We start from the raw sequence: 12,163 nt of genomic DNA on the forward strand, positions 1-12,163 counted from the left end.
GGCTCTGGGCTGTCCCCGGGGCCGCGGGCGGTGCGGGGCGGCGCAGCGGCCGCTGGAGGGCAGGCGAGCCGTGCGGAGCGGGTCGGCAGCGCCGGCAGCGCGGCGCTCTGACCCCGCCGCGCGTCCCGCCGGGCAGCGGTGCCGGGCCATGGACCGGGCGGCCGCGGCTGCCCCGGCCCGCGAGGGGCCGCTCCGGGGCCGCTCCGGGGCCGCTCCGGGGCCGCTCCGGGGCCGCTCCGGGGCCGCTCCGGGGCCGCCGGGCGCCGCCGCCGCCCGCCCGGGGCTCGGCAGGCACGGGACGCGCTCCTTGCCCCGTCGGAGGTAAGGGCGCACCGGGCAGCCGCGGCCACACGTGTCGGTGGAACGGGGCAGCGGCCGCTGCGCCGGGGGTTCCGAGCCCCTCGCGTCCCGGGCGAGCGGCGCCGCCCGCTCTGTCGGGCCGGGGAGGGCTCGGGGGAGCCCGACCCCCGCCCTCTCTTATTCTGTAAGAAACGCTGCCCGCGGCCGGGCGGTGCCCGCTCCGCGCGGGCGGTGCCAGCCCGGGCGGTCCCGCCTCCCGCTCCGCGCCCCGCGCATCGCTATGCCGCCCGCCGGAGCGCGCAGCGCGGCGCGGGGCGCGGAGCGGGGCGCGGCGGCGGCCGAGAGGCTCCATCCGCCCAGCGGGGCCGGCCCGGCCCGGGGGGACGCGGGGGGGCACTTGCTGATGATCGGAAGTTACTGACAATAAGCACCTTCATCCCCCCCAAAGGCGGAGAGAGGGAGAGGAGGAGGAGGAGGAGAGACAGGGGGAGAGGAGAGCTGATGCCTGACGAGTCACTCGGCGGAGGCAGAGCGGGCGGTACCACAACTTCCCGGCGGCGCGGAGCGGCGCGGAGCAGCGCGGCGCGGATCGGAGCTCGCCGGCCGGATCGCTCCCATGTCAGCGCGGCGGCGGGGGACTGCGCTCCGCTAGCGACCAGCCGCCGGCCAACCCCCTCCTTGCCCAGCGATGTATTCACTGCTCTCAGCCTGCACTTGCCTGTAAGGATTATGGCATATTTCTATTTTTTTTTTTTTAATTTTAAAAAATATTTTAATTTTTTTTAACTTTCATTCTGGAGGCTCTGGTTGCATTTTCCTTGCAGCCAGGTGGTAATGGGGACCTGACCCTTTTTATAAGCAGAGCATCGCTCTGAGCCCTTTAAAAAATTGCAAACAAAAACAAAGAAAAAACCAAACAAAACAAAAATCAACTTTAATCATTCTACCGCATCATTTGATCTTTTGTTGCTTTTTTTTTTTCTCCTCTCCAGATGTTTACATTTCCTGCTGCTGTGCTTTCAGGTACAGGTACGTGTCCTTTCTGTCCTCTCTCGCTTTTGGTTGTAAAATAGAAACAAAGGCGGCGTGCTGACCTCGAGTGCCAGGCAGGTTTAGCTGGGGCTTTCACTTGTTTCCCTCTAGTTTTTATAGCTGTATTAAACCGAGCCCCGCGCCAGATGCTGGAGTGTCACTTGCCCTGGACCGGGGCTTCCCCCGTGCGCAGCTCCCGTTCGGTGCCCCGTTGTGCTCGGCCGCCGGTACGGGCAGGGGTGCAGCCGGTGCGCCGGTATCCTGCCGTAGCGGCATCCTCTGGAGTGCATTAGCCTGGCTAATGATGCGAGAGGGAGTGCTGGACTCTTCTTGCACAATGTTGATTGATGCACTTGGCTTGGAAGAGCAGGCGCTCTCCTGGTCACCCTTCTTTCCCTTTTTCTTTTTTTTTTTTTTTTTTTTTTTTTTTTTTCCTCTTTCCCTCTTCGGTAACTCGCTCCCACTCCCAAAAACCGATGCTTTGAAAAACACAAGTTTTCCTAGCCAAGAGAAGGAGGCTGCGTGCTCCCTCCCCATTATTCAGTAGAACGCCGTCCAAGTCAGCTCCAGCCTTTGATCCTGTCTCGGCAGGAATGAGGCCGTTGGAGGAACACCCTGAGTGAGGCTCTGTAGCCCAGGTGCCCGCGGGATGGGGACGGCAGCTGCCCCACTGCCGCAGGGATTTTGGCTGGACATCCTGGAGCAGACCCACCTGCGGGGCCGGGCAGAGCAGGTGCCACTTCGGTGGCCCCAGCCACCTTCCCGAGCCGGGGGACACTTGTGCCACCCTTGGCCCCGAGTTGTGCTTTGGCCAGCATTGCACCTGCTCACCCTCTCACAGATCCCCAGCTGCGGTAGGGGATGGTCCTGGCTGATCACATCCTTGGAGGGGGCTCCATCCCTCTGGCCAAGCTAAAACCCCAACCAGCCCCATCCCGTGCTCTCCCATCCATCCAAAAAATGCCCGATCACGTTTTTTTCCTCATCCCCTCCAAAAACTGCAGCTCGAACCCGACACCAGCAGAGCCTTCCCTGGTGGAGCAGCCTCCTCAGCAGGAGAGGATCGGCAGCTGTAAATTACCCTGCGGTCGGAAGGTGTTTGCTGTTTCTCTGGTGCGTGTGTTTTTCAGCCCGAGGAATCACAGGCTGCGCAGGGCTCGAAGCGCCGGAACCCTTTGCAGCGGGGAGAGGTTTTTTTGCGCTTGTGCGGTAACTGAAGTTAATCAGCCATCCAGCCCCCTTCCTCTCCCCCTCCTTTCGGTGCTTTTAGTGAATCAGAAAAGGTTTGGCTGGCTGCCTGGAAAGCACTTGCTAAAATCTGATCTCTTACTTCAGCAGCCTTAAAACAAAGTTATTGGCATTTATACAGTTGGAGCTTGCAGGCTTCCAAAGCAATAAAATAAAAAAAAAAAAAAGGAAAAAAAGAAGAAAGCTCTGTGCTCTGGTGCTATTAGAACCATACTTGCTACCTTTTGTGCTGATTTTGCAGCGTTTTGGGGGCTGTGAGGTAGGATGGCTGCTCTGGGCTCTGCAGAGGTGTCCTGGCTGCGGCCGGAGGGGCGGCGGAGCGCTTTGGGTGTCACACGCAGAGCGGAGCTCCTTCGGCAATTGGTGTGGGGAGCCAAAACATTAGATTAGTCATACTCGAGGGCCTTCGAGTGAGTGTTTACAGTATTAATGGTAGATGAAAAGATGTGAATGCTGTAAGTTTTTATTGCGCATTTTGTTACACTTTCTTTCTGGATTTATTCATGGGATTACATGTTTTGAGCCTGAATGGGAGCGAGGGATTATAGGATTTCTTTAATAATGATCAGTTTGGGTAAGAGTTAGCCTTTGGTGAACTGGAGTAAATTAATGCATCACTTAGGTTTAATATTTATTTAGTCTAAAGGAAGTTGTTTAGTTTTGCTTAAAGGGCTCTGTGTTGTATTGGGGAGATTTAAGAGTTCCTGAAGTGGATTATGTTCTAAGGCTGCCTTTTGCCCTCCGTTCAAGCCATGATCTGTGGCTCATCCTGTATGCTTGTCTTAGAATTACTCCGCTCTGCTGCTGCCTGGTACCCGTGTCTCTGTGTGCAGAGGTAGAAATCCCTCTAGTGTGTGTGGGGCTGGAGGAATTCTGGGACAAAACACCATAGTTTGGGTATGCTCTGTGTGATCTGGTGGATCCTTGTGTACGAGGGCTGTGGTGCACTGACGTGTGAGCTGCTGCAGTTCTGTGGTGGGGGCTCAGCTCTGGCCAAAAGCTTTCTCATAGACCCAAGGCCATGCTGCATTCGCCAGTGGGTGATGGGGCAGGTGTAGTATATGTCCTGTGGGCAGCACTGGGAAGTGTTCCACAACCCTAGCCACAGGGAGGTTGGAGGCTTGAGAGTTTCCAGGAGCAGGATTTAGACCCCTGGGTGAGTTGGACTCCTCCAGGGCTTTGCCATTGTGTGACATTTCCACCAAGGAGCATGGGGACTAACACATGGTAGGGCAGAGGGGAGTACTGCTGGAGCGTGGGTGCAGCACAGCCCTGGGAGGGGCCCTGGACCTCCCAGGCCTGCCTGGAGGAGAGGTCATTCACCTTCCCCTGTAACAGCAATGCCCCTGTCTTGTTTTCTTCTCTTGCCTCTTAGGAAGTCACTCTGATGCTTGGAGTTCCTGCAGTTCCAAAGCAGGGATGCTGGATACCCTTGCAGACCCTGGTGACAATTCATTTCTTTATGCAGGTTGTTCTTAGGAATGCTGTGTTGCTGATGGTTACTGAACTCTCCCTCTATCACGTCTTTAGCATTCTTCAGTTTATTCTCCTGCCTTTTCACGCTTCCAGGAGCAAGTTCTCTTCCATGTGCTTTTTTTGTTCTGTATGTCTCAGAGTGGTTTTGGGTTTGGCTTTGGAATCAATCTCTGCTCTTCAAGCAGGTGAGAAACCCCAGAAGCACTTTGCAGGGTTGGAGGGGATTGCCCCATGCTGTGCTGGCTCTGGCAGCACCAGTGACCCTGAAGATAACAAATTTGGGGACATGGGACCTCAGAGGTCCCCTTTGCCAGGGCAGGTGGGAGCTGGAGGCAGCTTCAGTGTAAGTTGAGCAGTAGGATCTGAGGTTCTGAGTGCTGTCCTGGTTTGCAAGAGCTTCCAGCTCTTCTGTCCCTGAGCCACCTCGAGTGCATGGCCAGGCAGAGCACGGGGCAGTGGCTGGGCTGCCCTGGCTGTGCTGCAGAGCAGAGGGTGGTCCTGCCTCAGCCTCTTCCCTGCCTGATAAACCTCACCATGTTCTCCTACACGGAGTGCATCTGTCTTAGATTATGAAGAGGTCCCTGATAGGGCCAAATCCTTTGCTTTTATGGCTCTTGTAGGTTAAGATCCAGCTTTGGAATCTGATCCAGAAGCAAACAGGAGGTCAGAGGAATGCACAAGGCAGCACTCGGCTATTTTCACATCTGCTGGTGTTGTGTAAGAGGAAGGCTGCTGTGTGCCATGCCAATAGCAACTTATGTTTCTCCTAAGCTCCTGTGCAGCGACAGACAGTTATTGTTTGGGACACTGTAAAGTGAGACACGGAGAAGTGTTGCTTCCACACGTTCAGTGAGCCAGATCCTGCGGTCTGGCAAAGCCACACTCATGAATGCCAGAAAGACATGTCAGAGGCATGAGCCTGCTGAGCAGCTCCCTCCCCTCTCCCTGCCTGCTGCTCCATAGCCATCCTCCCTGGGACAAGCAGGACGGGTGGTGAGTGCCACCAAATGGCTCTGGGGATTCACTGTGCAGAAGCTAAAGGAGGTCCTGGTCACAACCTGCCCATCTTGCCTTGGCTGGCCACTCTTTCTGCGGGTGTGCAGCAGTGGTAGAGCCACAGCCCCCTGCCTGCCCTGTCCGTGCCCTCCTGGTGACAGCACCAAAGTCAGGGTGCTGGACTGCACATCACCAACAAGGTTATTCTCATGTCTCCCCTCCCTGCAGATGGGCACACACCTGCCTTTGTCCTCTCTGGGTGGCACAGTGTCTGTCTTGAGGAGGTGCCAAGGCTGCGTGTGCTGCCAAGGATGGAACTTTGTGCATCCCCACATTGTTCCTGAAGCGCTGTGGGATGGGGTAGGTGGTGCCTCCGTGGGCTGCTCCCTCCTCATAGTCAAGTCCTACGTGCCAAGACTCAGTGGGGCCCAGAGCCCACCAGGCTGGGTGATCCCTCTCTGCTCTGCCTGGATTGGGAACAACACATCCTCGGACAGCATCCCTGTGTCAGTACCTGCCTCCTGCTCCACAAGGGTGGAGAAGTTACGCTGAGAAGGACAGAATATGGCAAATGTGGTCTGTGAAAGGCTGGGCAGCTCTCTGTTGATTTTTTGGATTGCACCTGCCTTGATTACTAGGCAGTGAGAAGACCAGAGAAGCTGCGTGAGCAAAGCCTGAGCTAATGAGCAGCGGAGCTCAGCGATGCAGAAGCGCGTGGCCCCATCGTGCTGGAGTTGATGGGATGGGTTTAGCTCTGGCTTGGTGCTGTGCTGCATTCCCAGCACTGAATGCAGTTCCTGATGGTATGGCTCTGCTGGCCTGCAACCTGCAGAGGCAGGGTCCTGTTGTACATGAAATCATTTGTTCCAGTGCCCTTGCTCTCCAGGAAACAACCATGTGACTTGCCACAAGGGATTTTTATTCCCTGCTTCTGACTCATTGCACCAGACTATGAAGTGTTGTGTCCTGAAGCTGCCCTGTGTATCCTGCTTCTGCCTCCTGAACTTTGGAGAGCTTGGGCTTGTAAAGGAAGAGGAAGCACATTAGAGCATTTGCCTGGGCTGGAGCAGGGAAGCTGAGTGGCAGTGGGCTGGTGCTTGAGCTGATGAGTGCTGGGGTTCTCTGCAGGAGGGGCGAGACTCAGCTTAGCTCAAGTGAGTGTGTAGGTGTCGGTCTTGCTCCTACACAGATGGGGATGTGCAGCCTGTGGTGATTGCTGCCTGCTCCAGGACAGTGTAGATGAATGGAGATGAGAGATCTCTGAAGGCTGCTCTTGGGGTATAGGGTTTATTGGGGATGGAGAAAGGTCTTGCTTGGAGCTGCCAGACGCAGCACGTGGCAGGGCTTGAAGGGATGGGGGCGGGGAGAGACAAGAGGATGCTCTAAGAGAGGGGAAGCTCCAAGAGGAGGGGAAGTTCCAAGAGGCCGTGTGGCCCCTCAAAGTCCCTTTTTCAAGGAGCTTCAAGGTGGGCTGGAACAAGGCTTGGACCAATGGAGTTACAGACACTTGGTGTTTTAGGGGAGGGTTACAGGTGTGGGGTGAACCATACATTTTGGGGGTGAGATGGAACAGTCCACTTGACCCCTGGACCCATCTGTAGGCAGGGGCATTGTCTGGCTAGCTGGGAGGACTGTTCTCATCCTGGCTGTATTATTTGTGAATAATTATATTTATCTATCCTCTCCAACAGTAGCCTGTGCCCCACCAGCAGCTCTCGGCTGCCTGCCCTGGGCACACCATGCCTTTGCTTCTCACTGAAGGTCCCCAGTCCTTCAAAGCACTGGGACAGGTTCTCTGCCACAAAGACCCCTCAAAGACATTTAGCAGGATGATTTGCAAAGCTGTTTCCAGATTCTTACTCCAACAAGGCTGACACAAACATGAGCTGCTTCATCATTTGGGGGCTTGGATTTCTGAGTGTGCTGTGGCAATGGGCAGCAGAGCAGAACTCCTTGGGGCTTTGCTCTGCACCCCTGCGTGAGTGCAGTTTGCTTTTCCAAAGCTCCAGAGATGGGTGAGGTGCTTCAGAGGAACAGAGATGAACAGGGGCATTGGTGAGGAGAGTGCCTAGAAGGACACCATGAGGTTCAGATTTTAATTGGATGCAGTGTGATGGCTGTATTTTATTTTGGTTTTGCTTTCCTTATTGCACCTGACAAGTACAAGACTGGATGGAGGCAAGGGGCAGGTTTGGAGTAGTGCAGGATTTGAAGTGGTGTGAGGTTCAGTGCAGGGTTCAGAGCAGTGTGGGTTTCTGAGAGGTACTGGGTTTGGATTAGTGCTGGGTTTGGAGTGGAGTGAGATTCACAGGAGGAATTCCTGCTCAAACTCAGAATTAGTTTTTCTTATAGAGTAGCTTGGCTGTAGCATTCCAAGGGGGGAGAGAAAAGAGCCGAATGGGCAAAGGGTGGCACTGCCTGAGCTCTGGGCTGTAGCTGGCATGTGGGATGCAGCTGGTGGTGGGAGTGACTGCTGAGGGTTGCAGGAGGCTCAGGGAGGATGAGCAGCACTGGGGGCTTGGGCAGCCACACTGAATCTCTGATTTTGCTGTAAGCTGATAGCACCAAACTGGTCAGCCAGGCCAGTGGGTATCTCTCTCTGCTGTGGGAGGCTGAGCTCAAGAGAGGGACTCACCTGGAACCAAAAATCATTATTTTGGATATATAAAGCTACTTCCCAGATCCTTGGGAGTAATTTTATGTATCTCTTCCTTTCCTTAGGACTCTGTTTTGCTCCCTCCTCACTTGCAGAGCTGTTTTTGCTTTGTTTTTCCACAGATTTAGATACTTTATTATGATAAGTGAAGGTGAAAAAATGTGCTCATGGAATGTGATTTAACGAGGGAAAAGAGGAATGCCTGCTGTTGGTGCCTGGACAGAGATGGGGATACCTCCTGCCAGGGTCCCTGCCTGGGGTCTGCAAGTTGCTCTGGCCCTGGGAAGCCTGGGGTGGGTGCTGGGGGAGCTGGAAGCCCTGGGCCCAGGGAGACACCTAAATGCCCTCCTGCCTGTGAGATGCTATGCTGCAGGGCATGGCCTTCCTGTGCTCTGATGCTGAGACCTGGGGACTTCCACCTGGGTACTCGTGGCCTGGAAGGTCCAGAGATGATTGTTTTTCTTTCCTTCCCTGGGTTTTTGTGTTTTGGTCACCTGCTGTGCCATAACAGCAGGTAGAAGCAGACATTTTGCAGAGCTGTGCAATGTGCTGCCTACCTGGCATGTCGCCTCTGTGTCCTGATGCCTCTCCAGATGTCCACGGAGGATTAGGCATCCAGCAAAGTAGCTGGAAGGAAAGCAAGAAAAAAAACCCCAAAATATAAAAGACTGTCTGGCTCTGCAAAAGTATTTCGCTATTGCCATTCAGCAGCCTCGCCATAGCATGAAGAGAAAGAAAGGGGAACACAGAGGAAGGAGGAGGCTTAGCCTGTCATGGTCTGTGTGTTTCCCTTTGTGCTACCTCCTCACAGCCCCAGGGGCTGCGGCGTGCCAAGCTTCCCCCTCCAGGGGCTGGCCTGTGCTCTGTGCCCCTGTGCTTCCATGGGGGGCTGGTTGCCTGGGCAATGCTATCCCAGCCCCTGCCTGCTCTGCCTACACAAACAGCTGCATTTCAGGCTGAACCACATGGCAGTGATGTCCACGCAGTGACAGCACATCCTCCCCTTTGCCAGCCTCTCTCACACCCTGTGCCTCTTGCTGTGCCTTCTCATGGAGTTACTGCCTTGGTTCTGCTGCAGCCAGGAGAGCCAGAGCACCTTTGACTTCTGGAGCCCAGGATGCAGAGCAGCTCTGATGATCTCCTGCCTGTGGCACCTTGCCTGGGCTGGTGCTGCTCTGGCTGTGGGACCGGAGCTGTGCTGGTGCTGCCGAGTTTGCTGCTGATGCTGCTGGAGGTCAGCGTTGCTTTGGAGGCTCTGGGAGGAGAGGGGAAGATCTGAGGCTGTGGCATTGGGGTAAAAGGCCTCAAGTTGTGCCAGGGAATTTTTAGATGGGCTATTAGGAAAATATTTATTCAACAGAAGTGTTTATTCAAGCACTGGAAGAGTGCAGCCATCATCCCTGGAAGTGTTCATAAGATGTGTGGATGTGGCACTCAGGCATCTGGTTTAGCCATGGGCCTGGCAGTGCTGGGTTAACAGGTAGATTGGTGATCTTAGAGGATTTTTCCAACCTCAATGATTCTGTGATAGGAAGTGGTGGTGGGGAATGGCCCAGCACATCCTGCTCACTGTTGTGTCGCTGGTGATGGACAGGAGATGGGGCACCGCCCAGCCCGTGGGCTCACCCATGTGGAGATGGAAGCAGGGGCAGGCTGGGGTGCTGGCACTTGCCCCAGGCAGACCCAGAGCCCCATGATGGCCAGGCTAAGGAGCTGGATCTGGAAACACTGAGAAGCTGGCCCTGAGGGGAAGCAGTGTGGCAAAGGGGCCCAGTGTGCCCTGTGATTCCTTTGCTCATCTTTTAAAATCCAAATGGATGGATGCTAAACCTTGGTGAAGGTGCCAGAGAAGTCATTTTGCATGGACACAAATGTCAGGATGCAGCAATTAATAATGGATTGCTCTTCCTACAAGGTATTCCCAGCACTCCTTAGTCCTCCCAGTTCCTTTTCCTCCTGCAGCGTATTTGAAATCCCTTTTTTCCTGCTAGAATGCTATCTTTGGCATCATTTTGAAGGACAGCTTGTTAAAAAGCTTTTGTATCTTTTGGAATACCCTGAGCTGCTCTTGCACAGAAATCCAGAATTAACAGAAAAACACAGGGAGCAGTGGTGACCCTAGTCAATGACTGGGTGTAGTGTGTGTGCTGGGTGTCTGCAGGCATGGCTGCTGGGATGGGAAGCCCCAGGAATATAAATTACAAAGTGGATGAAGGACGTTTTTGGTAGAAGGGGATTTTGCTGCTTCTCTGATGCTTTTTATCCATTTGAAGAGAGGGGTGGTCTGGAAAGCTGGCAGTGCTGTGACTCCAGGGACTGGGGTCACTCCCCTTCTGTCACACCCCGGGTGATCTCCTGACGGTGTGGCTGCATCGCTCCTCCCGTTGGCGTGTCAGGTACAATCCTGATCAGACAGCTGTATTTGCTTTCCCAAGCTGAATTCAGACCACAGCTGGAATTCGACTGCGCTGTAGGAATGAACAGTGAGTGGAGGATGTGCTCTGTTTCCAGCCATGTTCTCCAGCTCTAACACGAAGCTGGGTTCAGCCCCCTTACTCTCCCAGGCTGCAAGGTTACGATCCCACATGAGCAGCCTCAGTCCCTGGGTGCGAGGCTGCACTGTAGGACTGCACAGGCAGTGCAGTATTGATTAGCTGTGCAATAAATTATGATGTATGTAGCGCAGGTTTCTGACCCCGTGGTCCGACCTTGTGGTGATTGAGAGAATCCCGGCCAGCTGAGATCAGAGCAGCAGGCAGCCCCCAGCAATCGATGGGGCAGCAGCAGCTCTGCTGCAGGGCCAGTGCTGGGTGCTGCAGGCACGTGGCACCTTTGTCCTGGGGAGTAGGCAGTGCTGCAGGCTTCCCCTGGAATTCCCCCTGGAACTCCGGGCTGGGAGATGGGCTATACCAGCCTGACCCCAGGCCGTGGGGATGGGAGGGACTCTGTGCAGGTTTCCATTGGGGTTCTCAAAGCTGGAACATCTCAGGCTGGAAGGGAGGAGTGACAGCAGCTCTGGCCAGCATGGAGAGTCTGCCCTGCTCATCACAAAACCAGATTGGTTTGTGTTGGGAGGGACCTTAAAGCCCACATCATTCCATGGCAGGGGCACCTTCCACTGTCCCAGGCTGCTCCAAGGCCCAGTGTCCAACCTGGCCTTGGGCACTGCCAGGGATGAAGCATCCCTGAGGCTGCCAGAGCTCCAGGAGAGTTTGGACAGCACTCCCAGGAATGCAGAGCATGGGACTGTCAGGGGGTCTGTGCAGGGCCAGGGGTTGGACTGAATGATCCTAATGTGGACCTTCCAATGCAGAATATGCTGCAATTCTTTGGGCAATCTGTGCCAGTGCTTGACCACCTCTGAGGAAAGAATTTCTTCCCAACATCTAATCTAAATCTCTCTTCTTTTACTTTAAACCCATTCCCCCTTGTCCTATAATAAATGGGAGCAGTCTGCCAGCAAGGCAGAAGGCTTTCTTTGTACTGTTTATGTTGAAAGAGTAGGTAATAAGAATTTAATTGCTATTTAAATGTAGCAAACAAGAAAATTTAATTTATTTGCTCAGCTTTCATTTCTGGGAGCCTGATTTCCCCACTGTGCACCATCACCATGTGTGCCAAGACACTGAGCACCATCAGGTTCAGTTGTGCGGTTTCACTTCCAAAGGAAATTTGTGCAAAGTCTGATCTGAGGTCAGCAGGGCTGAGCTGGAAGAGCTGCCCTGTGCTGGGTAGTGGCCCAGGGGAGTGGCATCTGAGAGTGTCCCCAGACCAGGCAGAGATCTGGGGCTGTCTGGACGAGGCACGGGGCCTGACATCACCTCAGTGCTGTGGGCGTGGATGCTGGCTGCTGGTTCCCTCCTTCTTGTGTCTCCAAAATGGGCTTTGGTTACCCTTGGCCTCTTGGGTACAAACAGCTGTGTATTTGTGTGGTATGGATTTAATCTGTTTATAAATAGGCGACACTCTCCAAAGTGAGTATCTTTTTGTCATTACTGTGTTTCCTAGAAAGAAAGCGGGGGGGAAAAAGTTGGAAAATTGGGAATGGGGAGCACCCAAGGAGGACCTGGGAATTGCTCACTGCCTTTGAACTCTGTGCCTCAGCAGCTCTGTGCCTGGAAACCCATCTGCAAAGCTCTGGGTCTGTCCTCGCTGGAGGATCCAGAGAGCTGTTGTGGCTCATTCTGTGGCCACCTCCATTTCTGATGCCAGTGTAGAAACTTCCAAATGGGATTATTTGATCAGGATGAAATGGATCCCAGAGTTGTCTTTGGTGCTTGAGGGTAACAGGTGCTGGCAGGACCCGTTGGGTGATTGTTCAGTGCTAAAACTGGGCACTGGAAAAGTTCTGACTTGATGGTGATGCTGAAAGCAAGTGAGATACCTGTGCCAGCTGTATATTAACTCCCTAGAAAATGGAATTAATGGAGCTGAATGTATCCTGCATCTGCATTC

At 54.3% G+C, this 12,163-nt stretch overlaps 1 protein-coding gene across 1 annotated transcript in view; it reads left to right on the forward strand.

Moving 5' to 3' along the window:
- Positions 1-216: 216 nt before the first annotated feature.
- The window catches only part of FGF18 (fibroblast growth factor 18), a 64,964-nt gene continuing 53,017 nt past the window's right edge, over positions 217-12,163 (forward strand). The window contains exons 1-3 of the mRNA XM_021540045.4: positions 217-321; positions 749-1,020; positions 1,293-1,329. Coding sequence (XP_021395720.1) covers positions 989-1,020; positions 1,293-1,329 — 69 coding nt within the window. The 5' untranslated portion in view covers positions 217-321; positions 749-988. The remainder of the gene's footprint in view (positions 322-748; positions 1,021-1,292; positions 1,330-12,163) is intronic.

This window comes from Lonchura striata, chromosome 13 (assembly GCF_050655825.1).
Source record: "Lonchura striata isolate lonStrDom1 chromosome 13, ASM5065582v1, whole genome shotgun sequence".
NCBI lineage: Eukaryota > Metazoa > Chordata > Aves > Passeriformes > Estrildidae > Lonchura > Lonchura striata.